Here is a 26,609-nt window from a genome sequence, read left to right as displayed (position 1 = left end):
CCAGTAGTTATTGAGATCTTAAAAACCTTACTACTTTATATAATAGGATTATTATATGATATGTTAATTTCTAAGAGTTGGGAAGCCAACATCAAATGGTACCACCTCTCCAAACAGTTCAATCTATCTATCTTTCTATCTATTTATTTAGAGTTGGGAAGCCAGTATCAAATGGTACCACCTCTCCAAACAGTTCAATCTATCTATCTTTCTATCTATTTATCTAGAGTTGGGAAGCCAGGATCAAATGGTACCACCTCTCCAAACAGTTCCATCAGTTCTGTTAGTGATCAGACTTTATACAGGTCAGACACCTATCTATCTATCTATTTATCTATCTGTCTGATTATTTATATACCACCTCCCCAAATAGTTCCATCAGTTCTGTTAGTGATCAGGCTTTATACAGGTCAGACACCTATCTATTTATCTATTTATCTATCTGTCTGATTATTTATATACCACCTCCCCAAATAGTTCCATCAGTTCTGTTAGTGATCAGACTTTATGCAGGTCAGACACCTATCTATCTATCTATTTATCTATCTGTCTGATTATTTAAATACCACCTCCCCAAATAGTTCCATCAGTTCTTTTAGTGATCAGGCTTTATACAGGTCAGACACCTATCTATTTATCTATTTATCTATCTGTCTGATTATTTATATACCACCTCCCCAAATAGTTCCATCAGTTCTGTTAGTGATCAGGCTTTATACAGGTCAGACACCTATCTATCTATCTATTTATCTATCTGTCTCATTATTTATATACCACCTCCCCAAATAGTTCCATCAGTTCTGTTAGTGATCAGACTTTATACAGGTCAGACACCTATCTATCTATCTATTTATCTATCTGTCTGATTATTTATATACCACCTCCCCAAATAGTTCCATCAGTTCTGTTAGTGGTCAGAATTTATACAGGTAAGACATCTATCTATCTATCTATTTATGTATCTGTCTATCTATCTATATACCACCTCTCCAAACAGTTCCATTAGCTCTGTTAGTGATCAGACTTTATACAGGTAAGACACCCATCTATCTATCTCATAACACAGACAATTGTCGGGTATGTCATGGGTTCGAATCTCGAAACTCCGTAAAACTAAAGTAGTTAATCAAATTCCTACTGCTGCTATGTAACATTTTTAAAAGCATGCTTTGGCCCAAAACAGGCGCAATTTATTGCCATGCACAGTTACTGTCAAAGGTCGTACATTGCTTGTAGGACGTTTGGCCGCGTAGTCATGCACTTCTTTATTATATATCTATTATAATACCTACATATCTTTACCTTCTTTTTATCTATCTATCTATCTAAATCTATTAATTCTAATATTATTGTCAGTATTAAATTGTAACTGAAGATTGCTTTAATGCATGAAACATCATGTTTTACAAATAAACTTTTGTTCATTCTATGTAGACTATATCTATCTATTTATCTATCTATCTATCTATCTATCTATCTATCTATCTATCTGTCTATCCATATATCTATCTATCTATCTATCTAATCAATTAACCTACATGTATGTTTAAGGGATTTCTTTTAATCCTATTAACAATTGTTTTCTTTACAGAATTTGTGGGTTTTCCTTGTAAGGATTTCATCTTTTCTTTTGTTTTAGTAGCGAAGTTACTTTACAAGTAACCGATTTGTAAAATTAATTTTTGTCCCAGACAGTTTTTAATTATATCTTTCAAATTGTGTTTTAAACCTTAGTTTGATATTTTATTTGTCAGTTCGTTTATGCAGTAGGAGATAAGGGGAGGTGTAACAGTAGAGGATGGGGGGTATTGTTATTTTAGCCAGCTATGAATTTCACTTTATTAGAGAACATGATAATCTTGTGTAAAATCTATTTTTTGATGGATTGTTTCACTTATTAACAGGGATCTTAAGCAATAAACCAATGGTAGATAAATTGATGAACAATAGACTATAAAAGTTTTAAAGATTTTTAATCAATATAATAGATTTGAAATCTGCATAAAATTTCAAGGATTTTTTAAAAAATTCGTTTTTTATATAATTCTTTATTTAAAGGCGCAAATACGATTTAAGTTAATAAATTTTGACCAATAGGATAGCTGGATTGGAAACTACCTACGCTCTAATTGGTTGAATGATGTACGTCACTTAAGCTTCTCCAATCAGAGCGCAGATAGTTTTCAATCCACCAATCACAGATCTCAAAATTATTTAACTTAATTTGTATTTGCGCCTTTAAATAAAGAATTATATAAAAAACTAATTTTATAAAAAAAATCCTTAAAATTTTATGCAGATTTCAAATCTATTATATTGATTAAAAATCTTTAAAACTTTTATAGTCTAATGAACAACCTGAATGATGATAAACAAAAGTACCTATTCTGTAGATTAAAATTGTTGGTTGAAAAGTTTGGACACCACAAGGGCTGTATATTTTTCATGAATACTGTTTCTTTTATTATTTCTTTTTCTTTTTCCAATTTCCCAAATTGTAGAAGCCAATAAAAAGTGATATGTTTTTATAATGTTGGTAAATTATTTCAAATGTTTCACGTATCAGAATTCAAATTTAAATTGAAGTGGAAAGTTTTAACGATCATAAACAGCAATTGTTTTGAAGTTGGTTAAGAGATACTAATTAGCGCACCGAAACACAGTTTAATATTGATGATGTATTAAAAAGAAACTAATTTATTATGGTTTCAAGACAAGGCTTTCATTAAAAAGCTTAATGATTAAATTTTGGCATTTTTAAGATTTTTATTTGTGTTTTTCACAATATGAAGGCAGATAACAAAAACCTTTCGTGACAACGCCTCTTAAGGAGCGTTTGTTCGTATTTTTAAAGTAGCTTTTCTTCCATTTCTAGTCCTTGCGGGGGCTCTAACCCTGCGGGGTCAATTGCCTAACCCTGTGGGGCATTCACCTAACCCAATATAATCTAACCTAAAATAACCTATAAAAAGCCATTTTAAAAATACGACGAATCGCCCCTTACGAAAGGGACTATTCCTAGGTTTTCTTTCCCACTTCTTCTCTCATCTTCCTCATTTTAACGACGTCACATGGCTGATTTTCCAGACACTTTGCAAAGTTACCATTAAATTGTTTTGTAGTATAGGTATAAAAAAATGAAATATTTGGTTGTTTTGTCAGCCACGGCAAAAAAAAGTCAATTTCCGTGTTTGTCTGGTCAACACGAACAAAAGAAGAAAAGAAAACAAATCTTGATTTAGAGCTGGGAGGTTGATATATGTTAGTTTGGGTTACTGTCTCAAGACAGGGATCTAAAGGGATAACACAATTGCCAATAAATTGTTGTACCTCCGTACTTATAAACGATATAAAGTATAGATGTATATACAGAAAACTACCTCCCTTTCTTTTTCAATGACCTCTTTCGTCTGCTTCTAAATTATTTTCTGCTACTTGGCTGTGTTAATATAAGCGACACAATTGGTTGATTTTCAATGACCCAATAGAAAAGTTGCACAAGGTTGATGCAATGGGGAGATACAGGTATTTAACCCTTTCTTCCCCTAGTGTTTTACTCTAATGTACTAATGATACACAAAATTAACACTTATGTAGAATACAATTAGTGGTTGAAACGTGTAACTTAATAAACCAACTAATGAAATTTATATAAAAGTTGTTAAACCAATAAATAAGAAAACGTTATTATAAAACTTTAGGGACTAGTAATAATTTCTGAGTTTCCCTTTAAATTAGATAAATAGGTTATTATCAATTGAAAATATGAAAGTTATTATTTTCTCGTATTCATTCGAATCCGGTGGACAGGAACCGGTTCTCATCAATACGAAAAAACTATGTCTAGCATCGTATTATAAACCGCTTTCTACGAATATAGAAATGTACAATCATAAGATTAAAACCATTTTTTTAGCCCATGCCTTCGGCACCTCGGGGCTAAAAAACTGGTTTTAATCTAATAATTGTACATTCTATATCCGCGGAAAGCGGTTTATAATACGATGAAAGAAATAACTAATCTTTAATTCAATTTTAATCAAATTTTAATGTGGGTTTTTAATAGTAAAGCTACTCAATAATTCTTGTTTTATCTGCCAGTCAGTCTCTAGTGCTATGTGCGAAATGTATTCTCGGCTACAAATCAAGATTTCTGTTAGTCATGTTTCTAAATACATAACCCTTATCTTTAAAAAGGTTTCGGGATTTACATTGATTTTTTTTGCATATTTCCTATCTTTTTATGATAACTTAATATCTGCTCTATTACTGATTTTGTCTGTTTGTCAATTCAATTTTTTGTGCTTCGCTAGTTAAGTTATGTATAATTCTTGTTAAAAGCGAAGCTTTTCTATAATTAGGGTTGGTTTCAAATTTTGCATGGTGATTCCTTTAGTAGTTAGTTACGATTTAGAAAGCGTAGCAACTCTACAATCATTACCAAAATTTCCGCACGTCCATTTTAAACATGTTAATTATTTTTACTTTTTTTTAAAACAAATTTTTTTGTGATCTAATCATCTAATCATCCGATTTTTGGTATATTGATTCCTGGGACAACAAAGTATAATGTTATAAGCAAATCAACTCTATAAACAAGTCTTAAATATGTAAGTATGTCCATAAACATTATCCTGTATAAAGCAGTTTTTCAACAAATTTACTTACAATTTTGCTTCGACTCCTATACATTTATATTCTGATTATTCAGTTCTGACACTATATAAGTGTTCATGTCCGTTTGTCCTACCGTTTCAGTGCTTCGCTTTTATGGATGTTGTCATCCTTGTTTTTCATATAATCAAAATCCAAATCTAACTTTTAAAAAACATTGATTATATACCAAATTTCAATGTTAGATTTTCTATGAGAAAGGATAAAGTTGGCATCCTCCCAACTGTCATTTGTCCACAATCTTTTATTGGTTATGGTTGTTTGGATAATCACGCAAAAATAATATCTAGCAATTCTCTTATTTAATTTTCAAAAAATAATTTTCATTAGCACTAATGCGTGTCGAGAGCCCTAAAAAATAACTTAAATTTAAGTTTCAGAATAGTTATTTCTCGTATCATATTATAAACGGCTTTCCACGGATAAAGAATGTACAATTATGAGATTAAAACTAGTTTTTTTAGCCCCGAGGTTCCTATCCACCGGATTCGAATAAATACGAGAAATGAAATTAATGCTTCTAGAGGCGGAGATAACTATCCGAGGCAAATGTTTCCTACCTTTCCTTATTGTTTCTTGGCAATAAACTAGAATTATCATAAAAGAAAAGTATGTCTAGATTAAACTTTTTTCTCACCAAATTTTTAAAAGGATTTTGTAAAAAAAACAATTTTTTTTCAGTTCTGGATCTTCGCCTACAAACAATAATACTAGCAACAAGCCTAAAGATGACAGGTACAACATTTTAGTTCAAATTTTTACCGCTAGAAGGACATTATTGCAAGTCATAAAAATACCCAGTTTACAAACACTGTGTTAATTCTGAAAGTAATGGTTTCGTCGTATTTTCACATTAGCTTTTGATAGGTAACTTTAAGATTTTAATTATTGCCCCGTAGGTTTAGAAAATTGGCCCCGCAGGATTAGAGCACCCAGCAGGGGCTAGAAATAGGAGAAAAGCTACTTTAAAAATACAACGAAGCCCGCAATTTCATTTCGTCGCCTTTACATGATCTGTTATGTTTCTTGGTTTGTAGTCAATTTTTTATCCACTTTTCAACAATGAGAAACATTTTCGGGATATCTTTTTGTGATGATTCCATTGAACAAAAAGCATCTACTTATTTACTTTTATTATTTTTATTTACATTTTATCTAAAACTTTGACAAAGACAAAATTGAGTAAAAAATTATCCATGATAATCCAAAATGTGAGATTATCCATCTCTTTTTGCGAGGTTTTTTTCTTTCTTCTCCTCTCATCTCCCTCATTTTTATGGCGTCACATGGATCATTTTTGACACAATTTGGTCTTTGTCAGAACTTTTTTTTGCTACAGGTTTAGTGCTGGGTCAACCACCCGGTCAACCTATATAAATTTCACAGTGCGCGGGATTACACAAGAACTTAGGCCAAGACATATCTATCTATTTACAGGTTTAGTGCTGGGTCAACCACCCGGTCAACCTATATAAATTTCACAGTGCGCGGGCTTACACAAGAACTTAGGCCAAGACATATCTATCTATTTACAGGTTTAGTGCTGGGTCAACCACCCGGTCAACCTATACAGATTTCACAGTGTGTGGGCGTACATAGGAACTCAGGCCAAGACATATATATCTATCTATCTATTTACAGGTTTAGTGCTGGGTCAACCACCCGGTCAACCTATACAGATTTTACAGTGTGCGGGCGTACACAGGAACTCAGGCCAAGACCAGTTCTTCCCACACATAATCTCAAGATGGAGGGAGATTTTAACAGGTAAGGGGTATACTATACATAAAGATATATATCCCTTATTTTAAAATAAATTCAGAATAAGGAGGTAGGGTAATACTTATTTTGTTTGATTATTACTTTAGGCCAAGTTAGGTTAGGTTATATTAGTTACTAGGTAGCTCCACTGGGATAGTATAAATTGTATTTACTATTTTTCTCATTTTAGCTGGTACTCATTTTACATTTATTTTAGGGAAATCAGCTCAAAGATAGATTTTCAAGAGAAACCGTACTCAAGGAATATTTTATAAATTGTTTTAATTAAAGCAATATATCTTATAGATTCAAAAGAAAACATTTTACATTCTGGTAGAGGCCTCTAGGGGCGTAGTCACTAGTTGTTAAAATTTGTGACCTATTTATGTCTAAACTGAATTATAAAAATATTGATACTAGGGTTCAAGCGTGTCCCAGACGTGAAATGTTCGAGCCCCTTCCAGGTTAGTAATTTTAAAACCCTAGCTGCACTTGTATTGGAATTTACACATTGCGTATATTGTGGATACCTAAAATTTTGACGAACATCAGATAAACTTCTGTTTTTTTATAGAAATGAAGCTGCTAATAGTGCCTATAAAAATAACGTCATATTGGCCTAACATTGGTCAATTAAAATGTATACTACCTATCATTGATAATTTGTATTGTATGACGTCATTTTTAAGGGTACTATAAGCTGCTTCTCAAGAAATGAACCAATGAAATGTGAATTCTAAGGATATATATTTAGGTAGACTACAGAGTGGAACAACATATCATAATTATATAAACTCCAAGGATATATATTTAGGTAGACTACAGAGTGGAACAACATATAATGACCATATAAACTCCAAGGATATATATTTAGGTAGACTACAGAGTGGAACAACGTATAATAATCATATAAACTCCAAGGATATATATTTAGGTAGACTACAGAGTGGAACTACATATAATAATCATATAAACTCCAAGGATATATATTTAGGTAGACTACATAGTGGAACTACATATAATAATCATATAAACTTCAAGGATATAAATTTAGGTAGACTACATAGTAGAACAACATATAATAACCATATAAATTCCAAGGATATATATTTAGGTAGACTACATAGTGGAACAACATATAATAATCATATAAACTCCAAGGTTATATACTAAGGTAGACTACAGAGTGAAACAACATATTATAATTATATAAACTCCAAGAATATATATTTAGGTAGACTACAGAGTGGAACAACATATTATAATTATATAAACTCCAAGGATATATATTTAGGTAGACTACAGAGTGAAACAACATATTATAATTATATAAACTCCAAGAATATATATTTAGGTAGACTACAGAGTGGAACTACATATAATAATCATATAAACTCCAAGGATATATATTTAGGTAGACTACAGAGTGGAACAACGTATAATGACCATATAAACTCCAAGGATATTTATTTAGGTAGACTACAGAGTGGAACAACGTAAAATAACCATATAAACTCCAAGGATATATATTTAGGTAGACTACATAGTGGAACAACATATAATAATCATATAAACTCCAAGGATATATATTTAGGTAGACTACATAGTGGAACAACATATAATAATCATATAAACTCCAAGGATATATATTTAGGTAGACTACAGAGTGGAACAACGTATAATGACCATATACACTCCAAGGATATATATTTAGGTAGACTACATAGTGGAACAACATATAATAATTATATAAACTCCAAGGCTTATATATTTAGGTAGACTACAGAGTTGAACTAAGTATAATGACCATATAAACTCCAAGGATATATATTTAGGTAGACTACAGAGTGGAACTACATATAATAATCATATAAACTCCAAGGATATATATTTAGGTAGACTAAAGAGTGGAACAACGTATAATAACCATATAAACTCCAAGGATATATATTTAGGTAGACTACAGAGTGGAACAACGTATAATGACAATATAAACTCCAAGGATATATATTTAGGTAGATTACAGAGTGGAACTACATACAATGACCATATAAACTCCAAGGATATATATTTAGGTAGATTACAGAGTGGAACTACATACAATGACCATATAAACTCCAAGGATATATATTTAGGTAGATTACAGAGTGGAACTACATACAATGACCATATAAACTCCAAGGATATATATTTAGGTAGATTACAGAGTGGAACTACATACAATGACCATATAAACTCCAAGGATATATATTTAGGTAGACTACAGAGTGGAACAACATATAATAATTATATAAACTCCAAGGATATATATTTAGGTAGACTACAGAGTGGCACAACATATAATAATCATATAAACTCCAAGGATATATATTTAGGTAGACTACAGAGTGGAACTACATATAATAATCATATAAACTCCAAGGATATATATTTAGGTAGATTACAGAGTGGAACTACATACAATGACCATATAAACTCCAAGGATAAATATTTAGGTAGACTACAGAGTGGAACAACATATAATAATTATATAAACTCCAAGGATATATATTTAGGTAGAGTACAGAGTGGAACTACATATAATAATCATATAAACTCCAAGGATATATATTTAGGTAGACTACAGAGTGGAACAACATATAATAATCATATAAACTCCAAGGATATATATTTAGGTAGACTACAGAGTGGAACTACATATAATGACCATATAAACTCCAAGGATATATATTTAGGTAGACTACAGAGTGGAACTATGTGTAATAATCATATAAACTCCAAGGATATATATTTAGGTAGACTACAGAGTGGAACTACATATAATAATCATATAAACTCCAAGGATATATATTTAGGTAGACTACATAGTGGAACTATGTGTAATAATCATATAAACTCCCAAGGATATATATTTAGATAGACTACAGAGTGGAACTACATATATTAATCATATAAACTCCAAGGATATATATTTAGGTAGACTACAGAGTGGAACTACATATAATGACCATATAAACTCCCAAGGATATATATTTAGGTAGACTACATAGTGGAACAACATATAATGACCATATAAACTCCAAGGATATATATTTAGGTAGACTACAGAGTGGAACAACGTATAATAATCATATAAACTCCAAGGATATATATTTAGGTAGACTACAGAGTGGAACTACATATAATAATCATATAAACTCCAAGGATATATATTTAGGTAGACTACAGAGTGGAACAACATATAATAACCATATAAACTCCAAGGATATATATTTAGGTAGACTACAGAGTGGAACTACATATAATAATCATATAAACTCCAAGGATATATATTTAGGTAGACTACAGAGTGGAACAACATATAATAATCATATAAACTCCAAGGATATATATTTAGGTAGACTACAGAGTGGAACTACATATAATGACCATATAAACTCCAAGGATATATATTTAGGTAGACTACAGAGTGGAACTATGTGTAATAATCATATAAACTCCAAGGATATATATTTAGGTAGACTACAGAGTGGAACTACATATAATAATCATATAAACTCCAAGGATATATATTTAGGTAGACTACATAGTGGAACTATGTGTAATAATCATATAAACTCCCAAGGATATATATTTAGATAGACTACAGAGTGGAACCACATATATTAATCATATAAACTCCAAGGATATATATTTAGGTAGACTACAGAGTGGAACTACATATAATGACCATATAAACTCCCAAGGATATATATTTAGGTAGACTACATAGTGGAACTACATATAATGACCATATAAACTCCAAGGATATATATTTAGGTAGACTACAGAGTGGAACAACGTATAATAATCATATAAATTCCAAGGATATATATTTAGGTAGACTACAGAGTGGAACTACATATAATAATCATATAAACTCCAAGGATATATATTTAGGTAGACTACAGAGTGGAACAACATATAATAACCATATAAACTCCAAGGATATATATTTAGGTAGACTACAGAGTGGAACTACATATAATAATCATATAAACTCCAAGGATATATATTTAGGTAGACTACAGAGTGGAACTACATATAATAATCATATAAACTCCAAGGATATATATTTAGGTAGACTACAGAGTGGAACAGCATATAATAATTATATAAACTCCAAGGATATATATTTAGGTAGACTACAGAGTGGAACAACGTATAATGACCATATAAACTCCAAGGCTATGTATGAAGGACTGAGAAGAAGTTCTAGGCAAAGATTTTACACATTTTATACTCATGTATTAAAAGGACGTTTCCAGCTTTTTTTTAAAAGGGGTTGAAGGTTTATTAGGGTTTCAAAGATTTTTTTAAAGGCTATCTAATGTATTTTATAAATAAGCTTTCATGTAAAGCCCATCTTTTGTGTATAAGTCTCAAGAGATATTAGGATTCCAAATATCCTTCTACTATATATGTATACTAGCGGCTATGCCCCTAGAGGCCTCTATTTGGTTTTAAAAAAAAAATACTATACCTCGCAATGTTTCGAAGGAGCCTCTATCAATACTCTACGATACTTTGCAATGTAACATAGGAGTCTCTATTCAAGAGAAAAAAAATTCGATTTATTGTGATTTCTATTGGGAGGGTGGTGGTACCCTTACCCAAAATAGTTAAAAACCTTCACAGGAACTATGAGAAGGTACCCTGTTAAGGAGAACCCGATCGGTTCAGCGGTTAGCGAGAACCTTTGGTACAGACACACAAACACACACAGAGACATCCTGTTACTTTAGTTATAAGGATAACTAGAGGCTAAGCCCCTACAGTCTCTAAACAGAGGGAAGGGAGCATTTACTCGATTTCTATTGGGATGGTTTGTGGTTCCCTTTCTAAAAATGGTTCTTTTTAAAGATTTGCTATATAGGGGAACCATATTTTGCTTCATCTATTTGTGAGATCATTTGCTAAACACAGATAAACATCATGTTACTTTTATAAGGTTTTATTATCAAGTTTAAAATCTTTGGTTCAGATATGATCAAAGTCTGAGAATTCCGGATAAAATTGACTGGCTTTAGATTTGATGGTGCATAGTATAGTTATTTATCTATAGACAGCTTTACGCGGAAATTAAAATACAAAATTAAAAGATTAAAAACAGTTTTGTTAGCCCAAGTTACCGAAGGCATGGGGCAAAAAACTGGTGTTAATTTTATGATTTTTATTTTAATATTCGTGGAAAATTGTCTGTAGTACGATGCTGTACATGATTTTTCAGTATAGCTAAGAACCAGTTATAATCCATTATTTATTAATCGGTTTTGAAGCCATACTGTAAAACATATTAAAACTGGTTAATTATTATTATATATTGTTGATACTAGTTATGCTTAAGATTTGTTGATTTGAATCACATTATCTACAGAAACCTAAAGATGCGCATCATTTTGACCGTAGTCTAAATATGCCGCAAAATATTGTTTTTGTACATATAGATTCCCAAAAATATTTGAACCTTTAAATGAGCTAAAAAATTACTGAAAAAAATACATAATTCACCCATTCGAAAAGTCTGAAAAAGTAAAACAGAGTTTTTACATTTTGATTTGAATTTTACCATTAAAAACTCGGGTATAGTCCCTTTCGTGACAACGCTCCTTAAGGGGCGATTCTTCGTTTTATTCACGAAATATAGCTTTTCTCCTAATACTAGCCCCTGCGGGGCCAATTGTCTAACCCTGTGGGGCAATCATCTAACCCAATATAACCTAACCTAACCTAAAATAACCTTTTAATAGCATTTTCAAAATAGGAGGAATCGCCCCTTAAGGGTCGTTGCCACGAAAGGGACTATTCCCAAAAAATCTTATCCATAACTAAAATCAATGTTGATTATTTATTGTATTATAATATATTCTTAAAATTATTGTTATAAACCTAATGTAATTTTTTATTAATATCCACATAATATGATGTATGTATATGTATAACAAAAACACTTTTCTTTAAACTTATAAAATAAGAAAATTATTGAAAAGTTTTTGTGATGATCTTTGTCTGTATGTCTGTTTAATAATCCTTATTTTACTATTTTAAAATTAAATCCGGTGTCTAAGCTTAATTGAGAAATTTATTTTTAAATTTCTATTCGATTATTTAAAGCAAAAATATTTTGACTCATTCAGAAAATGAATTTACATGATATTTCAAAAATCTTTTTTTTATCACAGTGTATCTTATAAAATTTTGTTTTTGAAAAATCTTCAAAAAATTAAGAATTTAGATTAATTTTTTCATAAAAATGAAAATATTATATTATAAAGTGAATTTTAATTTGATTTTTGATAAATGTTCAATTAATTTGTACTAAAATAAGGATGACATCATCCATAAAAGCGAAGCTCTAAAATCAGAAGAAAGTACAAACGAACAATAATTCTTCTAGAGTGTCAGAGCTTAACAAGCAGGACATTAGTAAAGATAAAAATTGTACATAAATTTGTTGCAAAATTTGCAAGAACATACTTTAATGATTTTATTATAAAGCTGCCTTGCTTATACTATTGTACCTTGTTGCCTAGGAATGATTATTTCAATAACCAGATGATTATGATTATTCTAACATTTATAAAGTGACGAAAAGAGCTAACCGCTATTGACGGACGAATGGGCCTATCCTAATCAAAGAAAAGCTAATGTTTTTTTATGCAAACATAAATTTCATTTATTGGGATATAAAAATCTACACTTTTATTCAATTAAATTATGAAATATAATTGCCAATGATTTTATATATCATTTTATCATTTGCTTTGTTGTTATCTTTTAAATATATAAATCATTTTTAATTATGTTTTATTATTTTTATAAAAGTAATTGGATGTCTACCTGAATATATACCCGCGACCGTGGCTCAACACGTAGCACATCCGCTAGTCGTTGGGAAGGTGATAGGTTCGAATCTCGGTCCGTAACCGCGTCATAACTAAAGACGTTAAAAATGGTTCCTACTGCTGCTATGTCAGGTGCGCGACATAAATAGTTAGAGTAGGGGGAATGTATTGGCCCAAACCAGGCGCAACTCACTACCATGCACTGTTAGGACTTCTCAGACAAAGGTCATGCAATCAAAGAGTTGGTTGTCTGATGGCAAATGTACGCTTTACACCGCAATCATAGGGCTTAGGACTGACAACCCTATCCCATATCCATAAAAAGCCACATTGTTACAGAGACACTGACAAATTGTCAGCGGCCTATGCTCCCCCTGTGGAGTGAGAAGGGCTTGTTACTGTTACTGTTACCTGAATGTAAATCTGTCATATGGTCACGGAAATAACTTTGTCCCAAGAATTAATGATCAATATTTTGGGTACCAGTAAATCAACGGTCCAATGCAGCTTATACCAATAACGAAATTAATTCGGAAAAATTATCGAAACCTATACATGTTTTTCAGCTGTTGTTGGGGGGCAACACATTGTAAAATTGACGACCTCTCCATTTGCCCCCCAAATATTATTTTTGATTTATTTCACTTGTTGGTTATACCTTATGCATGAGTTCAATGTTCCCTTATTTCTAGGTGTTATGTTAATCAACTCAGAAGCCAGAGTATGAATTAGGGGTAAGGTATAAGAATGCTTTTGTAAAAGTGGCAGAATGTGTGTCTGTCCGCGTGGCAAAGAGCTAACGATATGTTCCACCCTAACTGTATCGCTATCACGGCTCTCCTTGAGTTTTTTTTGTCATGCTCTGTGTGAAATCTCATAGGACGTCTATTTCTTATCCCAATGCAGTAAAGACGACAATTTTTTCCCCTCCGATCACTGATCAGCGCGGTTGTTTTATTTATCGAACAGCAAGTAGCGGTTAAAATTCAAATCCGCGGTTTGACTCTTGTTTGAAATCTCGAGCTCCGTCCCGCGGTCAAACACTAACACTTCTTAGAGATCCTAGGAAATTTCATAATTTTTTTCGGGTGAGTGCCTTTAACCATTAAGAGAAATTGCTTTAAAAAAAATTCAACCAATTTTTAACCAATCTACAGAAGAGGTAATTTTCTTACTCATGGAGTATCTGATTGGCGAAATACCGCGTATCATATCCCTTTTCCCTGTAATCAAGAAATAATTAAATGAGAGAATAAATATATCCTCTTAGTTACACATTTCTTTTTCCATACATTCAAGTGAACAAGGATGAAAACATCCATAAGTAGCGAAGCTGAAAAATGATGAAGGGATATGGGGAAAAATTTAATATAGAGTAGTGTCATAGAATAAACATAAAACTTGATAAAATAGAGAAATCATGCAAACTTTAAACAGACAAATCTTAATGAAATTTAATGGAAAAATGTCTAATATAAGCAAATTAAATCCCTGATAAATTTCAGCCTTCAATCCTGAAATTCACGAAAACCAACGTTGCGGAGCCGTTTGATTTTGAAGCAGCTCCGTCCGGTTTTAAAACTTCAATTTTTGATAAAAATGGACTTGAAAAACGTAAAAGAGGCATTTGCACATGACAAAACAGAGTTACCAAATTATAATTTATAAAAAAATCTCTTTATTTATCTAGTCCGAAGCCGGAGCCGTTTTTAACGAAAATTACGGCTCCAGCGAAATATGGCGGCTCCACGGCTCCCGGCTCCGCAACGCTGACGAAAATCTAAAAATCTAGGAATCGACCTAGCACCCCAAATCTAGCAAATCTTAATAAAACTTGTTGAAAATATGAAGAATGTAAAATTGATTAATCCCTGAAAATTTGAGCCCTCTATCTTGAAAATCATGAAAACGTAAAAATCTAGGAATCAATCTAGCACCCCAAATAATAGACAGATGGACAAAACAATGTATATATATTAGATGGGCAAATAAAATGGGAATCTTTACTAAAAAGATCCGCTGTCTATCTTTTATAGGAGCTGTTTAAATCCCGTTTTTCCTAAAATTTCTCTTACGGATATACAGACAGACGGACATTTTAAATTATAGAGTACCTTCGCTACTAAAAAATAAATAGAGAACGCATGAGTTATATGTAACTCTGCCCAAAAGGCGGGGACCATGTCCCGATTTTGTATTAGGTCTTTGAAATATAAAGACAGTACATTCCTTACCAATGAACATAAAGCAATTTGCTAGCATACGAAAACTAAAAGGGTCTCCACAACTTGGGCCAGGTAGTTCCTAATTATACATATATAATTAAATATTTCTCGATCCATTCCACACTAAAAATGATTAGTTCTATGTTCATAAATATCTCATAAACGGCTCAAATAAATGAAAAGCGAATATAAAAAACATTATATATAAAAAAAACTTGCTTTCATCGAAGAAATAAAGTAACCGGATTTCTATGAATATGTATTTAAGACAAAAGCTCTCACTATCCCATGAACCGATATGGTTCTTCTTTTCAATGTTGCTTCTATATCATTTTAAAGACCGTAGCTTATATACTATTGACGTACACGTATTTGCTAAAAATATAAAATGCACTAAATTTAAAAATGTGTAAAATTCCAATTTTATTGAAGAGGTAGGCATATGGCTCTCATATCTAGGAGAATTAATTGTGTCTACAATCATGAATCTAAAGGGATAAGACAATGGCTGATAAATTGATGTACTTCCCCAATGATAAGACACAAAATATCCTTTTCTGTAGATAACAATTAGTGACGTTTGTGGAGACGTTTGGACACTCAACTTAATGAACTTACCAATCGAAATTCACGAAAAATCCGCAAAGTTGTGGAGCCAACAAGAAAGAAAACGTCGTTATAAAACTTTTGGTTTTAACCCAACCCTTATTTTTTATGGGAAAAGTCCTATGGGCCCATTATTGTAGTGCCTCAACCCTGTGGTGCTACCAAGTACTCAATATAACCTAACCGAACCTTACCTGGCAAAAATTAATTAGCAAACATATGAAGAAAATTATTTCAAATTATCCAAATATGAAAGTTATATGATGTCTGTTTGTGTTTTTTGGATACCACCAACCTTTCAAAAGAAATCTTCCATAGAAAAAAACCACCCCAATTCCTTTTTTACTTTTTTTTCACAACCTGTGTCCCTAGATGCCTCTAGAGGCGCAGCAGCCAGTACAAAATAATAGAAAAGGACAAAAAAAACATTGAGAAAATTAAAAATTGTATATGTATTTTTATTTTGTCTGTCCATTTCTATTTAAATATGTAAATTAAAAGATGAAAGGAAAGAGGAATAATCTATCTGAAGGTAAGGGAAAAGTAAAACAAAACTTTAAAAATTACATTATTATGAATGGTAAAATACAATTTAATTCAATTTTAGTCTCTTAAGAAAAAAGTTTTAAAAAGTTAAAAGTGGAAGGGGGCATTTTCTTCCATGGGCGATTTCTCTTAGGATGGTGTTGGTACTCTTCCTCAAAATTAATGTGAATGTTCCATGGACCTATGTTAACCCATTAGTGACGAACCGGCTTTTAATGCCGAAAAAAACCGGTTCTCAGTTTTAGGATTGCATCATTCTCAGTATGAATCCCCCCTCTACTACCCTGGTTTTCATTTCCCCCTGGAGCAGGCAGTTTTGCTTACTTCCGTTTGCTGGTATAGCTCAACAAAATTTGAAAACCAAGAAAAACGAGGTGATTTTAAAATAACCCTCCTAACTTTTTTGTTTATGAAGTAAAGTTAGTGATTTTTTTCGTAAAATTTAAAGTTTATTGGCAACTACATTCATTTGTGAATTCGTTTTATTCAAATTATCATTTTTTATATGATTTTTTTTATCGCTTTTTTTACGTTCTATATAGCTCCGGCTCGGCGCGAGTAAAGATACCCGCTAGTTTTATTGCCCTGCTCGGCGCGAGTAAAGATACCCGTCCACATATAATATCAAAATTTTAAAACTTCTAGGAATCGGGCTTTTTTAACTGAAAAGGGTGGCAACTATAGCCAAAACACTAAATGTGATATAAATCGTTTTGTATCTTACTTGTAGCTCTATCAATTACATGAGGTTATGTAGTTTTCAATTACGGATTGTATCATAGTATTAGCTACTCTACAACTCACTTTGGACGTTCAAAAATTACATTTTTATTTTTTTGGGCCAAATAACTGGGTATTTAGGACAAAACCGGGCTTGAATGCCGGGGGAAAGCACCAAAAAACGCCAAAAGCGGTTACCTGTGCCGAACGGTTTCTTTACTCGCGCCGAACCGGGTTTTATTGCAACTTTCCTGTGCACGCCACTAGAGCAAAACAAAAAAATTGGAATTACATTTTTACCATAACAAAGCTTCCCTGAAATTTTCAGCTCGATCGGTCCATAAAAGTGGCGCTCGGCACTAATTGGTTAAGCTTTATTGTAGATGAAAACCATTTCGGTTCAGCAGATAAAGTGCCTTCCTCTTGTTGTCTTCACATCGTCATACTAAAGATTTAAAATATCACCCACCGTTGTGCATTCAAATGGTGGATGCCTTTGCCGAACCCAGTAAAATTGTCTGACTCTGATTATGACTTTTAAAAAATAGCCAATGAGAGGCCAGTATAAACTGTAATTGACCAATGGTAAAATTTATTTTTTTACGTCATAATCAGAGTCAGACACTTTTACTAGGTTCGCCTTTGTACATGAATAGTCTCAACGAACTACTAAGCACAATTGGGACTTTTAGACAAAGATTGTAAAATCAAAGTGTTTGTTGACTGAAATATGTTTGTAGCGAAAGATCTCAATGACTGATGAACCGATATGGATGTAATTTTAGATAAAGTTTTATTTGGGTCCAAGGTAGGTTTTCATCTACATATCTTTTGGGATGTATACCACTCCCCCGCCCCTACCCCCTGTTAAAAGCCTCTAGAGGTAAAGTCGCTTGTAAGAATAAGGGATATAGTGATTTTAAAATCTCCATACTATTGCAAAGCTTTGTCATTTTTCCCGCAATTTTATATTTTCCTCTATTCCTGAAATATTGGATGGAAAATGAAATGAAAATTTTCCTGCAGAAAAAAAATGTTTATTTTGTGGAAGGGAAGATATTAAAAAGTGAAAGTGGGATGAATGTTTTCACAAAATTATTCATTTTTTTCAGTTTTTGTGTAGCGGAACTAAGGGTCTCAAAAATCAGCCATGTGACGCCATAAAAATGAGGGAGATGAGAGGAGAAGTGGGAAAGAAAATGCATTAAAAAGAGATGGATAAGATGCTGTGAGAATTGGTGCAAAAAATATGACGTAACAAAAAAAATTAGCCAATGAGAGGCCGTTATTGACCAATGGCGGCAATGGTAGTGGCCGCCATTGGTCAATAACGGCCTCTAATTGGCTATTTTTTTTTGTTACGTCATATTTTTTGCACCAATTCTCACAGCATCGATGGATAAGATTAACTGAAAATTGATTACCCATTTGTTCCCTAATTTCTGAAGTTACCAGATAACCCAACTATTGCAAAAACTATTTTCAACTACTCCGGTCAAAGGGAAAGGATAAACATAATTTTATAATTTTATACATTACTAGCGGTTACGCCCCTAGAGGCCTCTAGGGGCACTTGAGGAGGGGGGAGTCGAATTTGATAACCCAATTTCTTATTTTAGATTTAAAAAGAAAAAGTAAAAAAATATTTTTTGGGGGAGGGATGCCCCCCCTCATTTTTAATTTTAATCAAAAAAGTAAAAATTTTTTTGGGGGGGTGGTATTTTTTATTTTTGGGGGGTCTGGGGGTGTCCCTTCCCCCAAGAAAATAGTTATAAACCTTCCCGGGAACTGTAAGAAGCTACCCTGTTAAGGAGAAACGATCGGTTCAGTGGTTAGCGAGATCCTTCGGTACAAACACATAGACAGACAAACATTTTGTTACTTTAGTTTAAGGATACATTCAAAATTTAAATTTTTCAATTTTTTTTTAAGTTTGAAGCTTTTTTAGCTAGTAGTAAATATTGAGATAGGATGAGGGTGATACGTATAAAATCGGAAACTAAGATTCAGCTGAACATGAATAATCCCTCATTTTTATGACGTCATATAGCTGATTTTAGATACACTTTGCCCCGCTAAGTTTTTGTTGATTATATGATGTTGGATATAGTCACAACAATAGATTTATTAATACTTGAATCTTTCACATGTACTGTAATAAAGTGAAACTTGTAGTTGGCTAATATAACAATCTCCCCATCAACCCCTTTTACTACATCCCCTCCCCTCCTACTGGATGCACAAACTGACTAATAAGTGATGCCTATGTTAGCAGCCTAAATTAACGCCTTTTTTTCCCTGTCATAATATCCATGTATATTCTGTAAACATTGTTATAGCTTACATATTACAATATATAATTACATTAGATATTTTGTTCAATAATATCTAAAGATGATAAAAATTGCTTGTAGTTCTGTGACAGAAAAATCGATATATTGGCAGGGGAAAATTTGTCGTTGATTTATGTGGACCTCATTAATTTGTCAGTTTGTTCTTCTTGAAAGAGGGGATGGGGTAGGGAGGGTGGATAGGGAGTATCGTTATTTTAGCCAGTTGGAAGTATCGCTTTATTAGAGTAAATGAAAATATGGTGCAACATTTAAATAATTATATATTGATTGATATAAGCATAAATGTTTCACACTTTAACCTAATTTCAGTGTAAAATTAATTGTGTTAGTTTGTAGGAACTATATTTCTCAGTGTAGGTCAACAGAATTTGAGTTGCCGATTGTGTACACAGTTTCTTCGGTGTGTCCTCGTCCTATCTCAATATTTACTACTATAGCTAAAAAGCTTTAAAAAAATCTAAATTTGAAAAATGAAATTTTTTAATGTATAATGTAGAAATCGTTCATACATTCAAATTTTGATTTTTTTTTATACAAGTTTGAAGTTTTTTTTTTAGCTAGTAGTAAATATTGAGATAGAATGAGGAAACACTGAGGAAACTGTGTACACATTAGGCAATTCAAATTCAACTGACCTGAAAGTGACAAATGAGCCTTGACCCAGATAGATTGAAACCACACAAAATGTTCCCACCAAATAGTTTAACTTTTTGGTAGCAGCAAAAAATGGATTGCCTATTTCTTCAATAATTTCCAAAGTTGTACAGCAAATAACCCAAACGCTATTTTCAGCTACTCCGGTCAAAGGGAAAAGCGATATAATGTATAAACGATTTATACATTATACATTCAAAATTTTAATTTTTCAAATTTAGATTTTTTTTGGGGAAGTTTGAAGCTTTCTTAGCTAGTAGCAAATATTGAGATAGAACGCGGAGGCTAGGTACACTTTCGGAAACTAAAATTCAGTACATCCAGAAGTACATTTGTTTAACATAATTGCATGCCAATATTTAAAAAGAAAAGTTGATTTAAAATTTTATATAGTATGTATCTAAATGTACATATGTACGTCCAGTATGATTTTGTAAATGGCAATTTTTTACAATTTTCAATGAACTTTTGCTATGGCCTTTGCAATGGTTTTGAATGTTATTTATCCATATAAAATTTATTTATTCTAGTTAAAAAGACTCATGGAAAGCTTCTACATGATATCCAAAATATAAAAGCGGCTCTAACTACTTTTTAAAGACTTTTAATGTTGGCCCGGTAGAATGTTTCATCTGAGTTGGAAAGAAAAGATTACATTTTTAATATTTTGAGCTTTCAGGCCATTAAAGGAAAAGAATAGAGGGGGCATTAGGTATTATAACTCTGACAACAGGGTGGTAACCCAAGTCCCTAAAAATTACCAGAAAATAATTTGCTAGCAGAATATAAGGGTCTCCAACACTTGGACCAGGTAGGTTTCTGAATTATACATCTATACTTATGCATTTATTTTCAGGCTTAATGTAAATCGAAGACTTTAATTTGCTATTTAAAAAGTAACTACAACGTAATAACATCCCAAAAAAGCAAAAACCTGGGAAAATTATTTTGGAGAAATAGATATATTATAACTTGGATGTTGCACAAGATTTTCATATACTCTGATAAAGTGATACTCGCAGCTGGCTAAAATACACCTTTTTACCTCATCCCCTCCCCTCCTGCTGAATAAACGAACTGACCAACAAATCCATATTAGCAATTAATGACAATTTTTCACCTGTCAATATATCCACGTATATCCTATATCTATTTTTGAAAAATAAATAAGTATACAATTGAAACCAAGAACAGGATTATACAGGGTTGTGAATTTAGGATATTTGTTTTAAAAGGAGCCGGGTTAAACATTTGAAGCTTTTGGTTCGGGAGCATATGTCCAAAAATAATTTTACGCACTTTTTTAAAATTCAGGAACTGCAATCCCCGACCCCTTCCCCCTCCCAAATGTAGTTTTAAAAATATTTGACTTTTTTAAACATAGAATTTCAAAAGAAGTCATATGCTTCTTTTCAGAATTGCAAACGTTTTTAACTTTGTACTTATTAAGGTTGCCATCCTTTTGGATAAAAAAAATACGCTATTTACTAATACTAGCGGCTGCGCCCTAAGCATCTAGAGGATCTATATTAGAAGGGATAATATGGAAGGGCAGAAAAATAGCCTAAAACCATACCAAGACTTATTAATAAAAATATAACCCATAACCACCTCAGGAACTAAAAACAACTCCACCGTAAAGGGTTACCATGTCGGTTCAGAGGTTGGCGAGATCCTTCGCTACAGACAAAAAAACTATACTACTTTATATAATAGGATATTGATACTAGCGGCTGCGCTCCAAGCTTCCAGGAGTAAGAAAAGTAGGAAAATAGCCTGGAACAGAACTTAGATATAACATTAAATAGCCTAAAACCATCCAGGGACCTGTAAGAAGCTTCTGTAAAACTGAGAACTCAATTGGTTCAGTAGTTATCGAAATCTTAAGCTAAAGACAAACAAAATCCTTTCTACTTTATATTATAGGATTATTTCTTAACTTCTCCCATTTAGAGATATCTGAGGTGAATTCTTAAAAACCTTTTGCCCCACTAAAATAAGTTTGCCCCACTGATTTTAGTGGGGCAACAGTTTTTTTAAGAATCCACCTCTGTTCTCGGGTTTTTCTGTATCACAGAAATATATATTTTTTATGGAAAAAAAAACATTTAATGTAAGTATGTATATTTTTAAATTCATGCATTAATTAAATCATATCATATACATCCTATCTCATAATACTAACTTTATGTAAAACTAGCGGCTACGCCCATAGAGGGCTCTAGGGGCACTTGAAGAGGGGAGAGTCGAAGTTGATAACCCAATTTATTAGTTTAGATATGAAAAGAAAAAGTAATTAAAAAATTTTATTTTTAGTTTAAAAACATTTACATTTTTTTTGAGGGAAGGGGGGGATTTTTTCTAGGGAGGGTGGTGGTACTCTCCCCCCAAAAAGTTATAAACCTTCCCGGGACCTATAAGAAGCTACCCTGTTAAGGAGAACCCGATCGGTTCAGCGGTTAGCGAGATTCTTCGGTACAAACACACAGACACACAAACACACAAACAGACAGACATCCTGTTACTTTAGCATAAGGATTTTAAAAAAACTAATAAAATTTTCGTTATATTTAATAGGTTAAAAAATTACTATTAAACTGAATATGAGTTATCCTAAATCTATCTTAATTTTATATATACATAGTATATAAGATAAAAGTTTTGTTAAGCATAGAGTTAAAAATATATCTTTAAGTTTAGATTATTTTTTTATCCAGCTTTAAAAAATATTATACACATTTAGAGAGGATTAGAGCAGCTTTAAAGATATAAAGAAGGTGTCTTAACTTTTATTTTTATAGCTAGTCGGTGTTTTTAGTAAGTAGTAGATGTAAAATTTTAAATAGAATTTAGATATGCAATCGTTTTTTTCGTAGATCTCTTATTTTTAAAGTAATTTAAGTTTTATTGCCTGTGTAATGATTATGTAAGTTTAAAGTTTTTATTCTCGTGGGTTCAAAAAAATAATAGATTTTTTTCAATAATTAATCAACAGAATTTAAAAAGTAAGTAATTAAATTAAAGATTTTAGTATTTTTGTTCATAATGGCAATTTTCTTCTTTTTTTAGTTGCGTTTTAGTACCTTAAACCGACTTACTTTTTTTTATAAAAAAAACTTAAAATACTTAAAAAATAAAGGGTCTACAAAAAAAACCGATTGCATATCTAAATTCTATGGAAGATTTTACATCTACTACTTACTAAGACACTAAGACACATTCTTTAGAATTTTTTTATGTTGTTTTTCAAATTGAAGTATTGATTTGAACATTTTAGGTGTAAATTGTAAATATAATGAGATAAAAAAGTAATTAAAATTATTTTGTTGTGATTTTGAAAGATAAAATGCAGAAAAAAAATACATTGACATCTGAAGAGAGCAAAAATGTAAAATTCGTACTTTGTTTGTGAGTTAACATTTAAAGAGAAAAATAAAATAAAACATTGCATGTTGAAGAAAATGGTAAATCTCAAACTCAAGGCGTCAGCCACCCGTATGTCTCAGGGAAATCAAAGTTTTATAACTTTAGAAAATCAACTAAATTTCTAATCAGTCAATTCAAAGATATTTTGGATAATATTTAAAGCTCATGCGCGGCTGCCGAGCCCTGATTAAATTAAAGAGTTAATTATTTTTAAAATATCTAAAAATAAGATAAACATTATACTAATTTTTCTATATATTTTAAGGGCAGTGTTAACAATATTTTTTTGTGATGCAAATATTAGTTCATGTCAAGAAGTTAAGAACCTAAACTTTTTTTAGATACCTAGCATCTCCATAAGTCACAGCTTTCCTCACTGACTGACTCACTGACTTACTACAAACAGAAATGTTGTATACCGCATTTAGGGTACAATGGGATGCGTTTAGGTGCTTTTGCTGAGTCACCAGGGGACACATATCATTTTCGAAAAGTATATACTTTCCGGAAGCCAATCTTTATGAGGAAGGTATTTTTAGAAAGGGGAAAATGTGTAGAAAACACCCATGTAAATTAGAAAATCCGCAGAAATCATTTTTAAAAGTTATTGGCAAACATTTGCAATGTTAATTTGCAAAATTAATTTTATGCCCTAAATGACATATTCTGAAATAAATCTTTTATGAAAGTTTATTATCTTTGAGTATAGGACATGCTTAAGACGTAAAAAATATTTTCAGTGATACTTTTTTCGCCCTACATGTGAAAAAAGGCATTTCTCACATTTTATTATAGAAAATTGCATATAAACAAAATAATTATTTTTTTCTACAGTCAACACAAAAATTGGCATAAAATCTTTCATTTTAAATGTTTTAGCAAAGTATGAATATCTAATGAAATAGATACTTTTAAATTTTGATATACATATCAGATAAAAATATATAAAAAAAGAGATCAAAAACTATAAAACAAGGTATATATTTTTTTCACTCTGTCACTGAATAAAGAGCACTTTTAGGTTTGATTTTAATCAATGCAGCACTTGAACACTCATTTTTCAAGGTAAATAAACAAAATAAATGCAATTATACAATTAAGTCAGTTTAATAATACAGTAAGCCTCTTTGTAGCAATTTTTTTTTGTTGAAATTATTCTTTATTTCTATAATAAATTTGAAAATTCGTAATTAAGAACTTTATTTTTACACTGTTTTGACATATAAATTACAAAGAAAAAGATTAAATCCTTTAAGTTTGAATAATACTTTATATATTTACATAATAAAAACATTAAAATTGTTAAAGATTAAAAAAAAAGATAAAAATAAGTAATTTTTAAAATCATTTTGTGTCGTCTTCATAAACTATTTCCCCTTTTATATTTTAGTCTGGTAGAATTCATAATTATAAATAACCTTTCTTGAGCATATATATGTTTTATTGAAATTAATTATGAGAATGTAAAACATTTTTTGATTGATTTAATATTAACAATTCACCTAACATTTTGTTATTTTACTTTTTTTAAAAACTCTTTTATTCTTATTAATAATTCTATTTAACACAAAAAGCTCATAGGGAGTTGATAACCTTTATTTCTTGCTTTGTATTCTAATCAGGTATTTTATTTGACTAAATTTTTTAAAACTATACAGCATGCATGTTTGTGTCAATAATGAAGACATTACGGGTTTTTATGTACAAAAAGTTGTTTTAAAGCAAGAAAAAAAATATAATCTTTCTAGTGACTAATTTACAATTTCGTAGTTTTATATATGTCTGTATTTTGGTTTCTAAAAAAAGTACTATACCAACAAACATGCATGCCTGAAAATTAGTTTCAATATTCGTATTAAACAGGAAAAAGAAACTAAGTCGTCGTTATAATTATTGTTTGTTATTTTTGGTGTAAGGTTTTTTTTAATGAAACTTTTTTGGATCTCGTGAATTCGATTTCTGCGGATTTTCTGGTTGTCAGAAATGAAATCCATGCATCTTTTTTAGCTAGATGGCATTTGTCTGGTTAAGATTGGATAAAAAATTCTTTGGTTGGTTAAATTTAATAAGTGTGGGGAGCTACAGAAGACCAATCTTGGATTTGTAGGTGTCTTACAAATCACATCACACTTTTAATATATTAAGTAAAAAACCCTTTTTTCTATGTAAATTATACAAACCTACGTACATATGAAAGATTTTAGTCTTTTATTGGTTAATTTGAATGTTTAAACTAAAGGGGTAGTTTCACGAAATGCATTTGAACTTAATTTAGTGAACCGCATATTTTTTCTTAGTTAATGGGGTAAACTACATTTAAATAGCATATATTTGAAATAAATTAAATTTTCTACCACGTAGTTTTTAAAATATCAAGATCTAAAAATTGTCTTTTTGTGATATATGCAATTTAAAAAGACGATTTTCAAGTCTTGATATTTCAAAAACTATGTGGTAACAAATTGAAATTTTTTCAAATATATGCCATATAAATGTAGTTTAACCATTTAACCAGGATAAAATATGCGGTTCACTAAATTAAGTTCAAATGCATTTCGTGAAACTACCCCTTTGCTTCACAAAAAATGATTATAAAGATATACATAGGTATATAATAATAAAATAAGTACAGCTCATTGCTCAAGTCTAATTTAAAATAAAGATAAAATAGGATTCAGTATAACTTTGAAACCAATTAACATCCGCTGGATTAGAACCAGTTCTTAGCCATAATGAAAAATCATATGCATTATCCTATT

General features: G+C 31.3%; 2 protein-coding genes across 2 annotated transcripts in view; one reads left to right on the top strand and one right to left on the bottom strand.

Annotated features, from left to right (window-relative positions):
* Nucleotides 1–6,710, top strand: part of LOC145330401 (uncharacterized) — a 49,694-nt gene extending 42,984 nt beyond the window's left edge. Inside the window, exons 9-12 of the mRNA XM_080175038.1 lie at nt 228–305; nt 5,356–5,409; nt 6,316–6,441; nt 6,653–6,710. Of these exons, the coding sequence (XP_080031164.1) occupies nt 228–305; nt 5,356–5,409; nt 6,316–6,441; nt 6,653–6,710 (316 nt within the window). The remainder of the gene's footprint in view (nt 1–227; nt 306–5,355; nt 5,410–6,315; nt 6,442–6,652) is intronic.
* LOC145329247 (mitochondrial glycine transporter A-like) overlaps nt 1–26,609 on the bottom strand; it is a 402,442-nt gene that overhangs the window by 148,780 nt on the left and 227,053 nt on the right. The gene's annotated exons all lie outside the window — the stretch shown is intronic.

This window comes from Acartia tonsa, chromosome 10, assembly GCF_053477335.1.
Source record: "Acartia tonsa isolate MP-2025a chromosome 10, ASM5347733v1, whole genome shotgun sequence".
Lineage (NCBI taxonomy): Eukaryota > Metazoa > Arthropoda > Copepoda > Calanoida > Acartiidae > Acartia > Acartia tonsa.
Note: the sequence above shows the minus strand (reverse complement) of the source record. Positions and strands in the feature narration are given on the sequence as shown.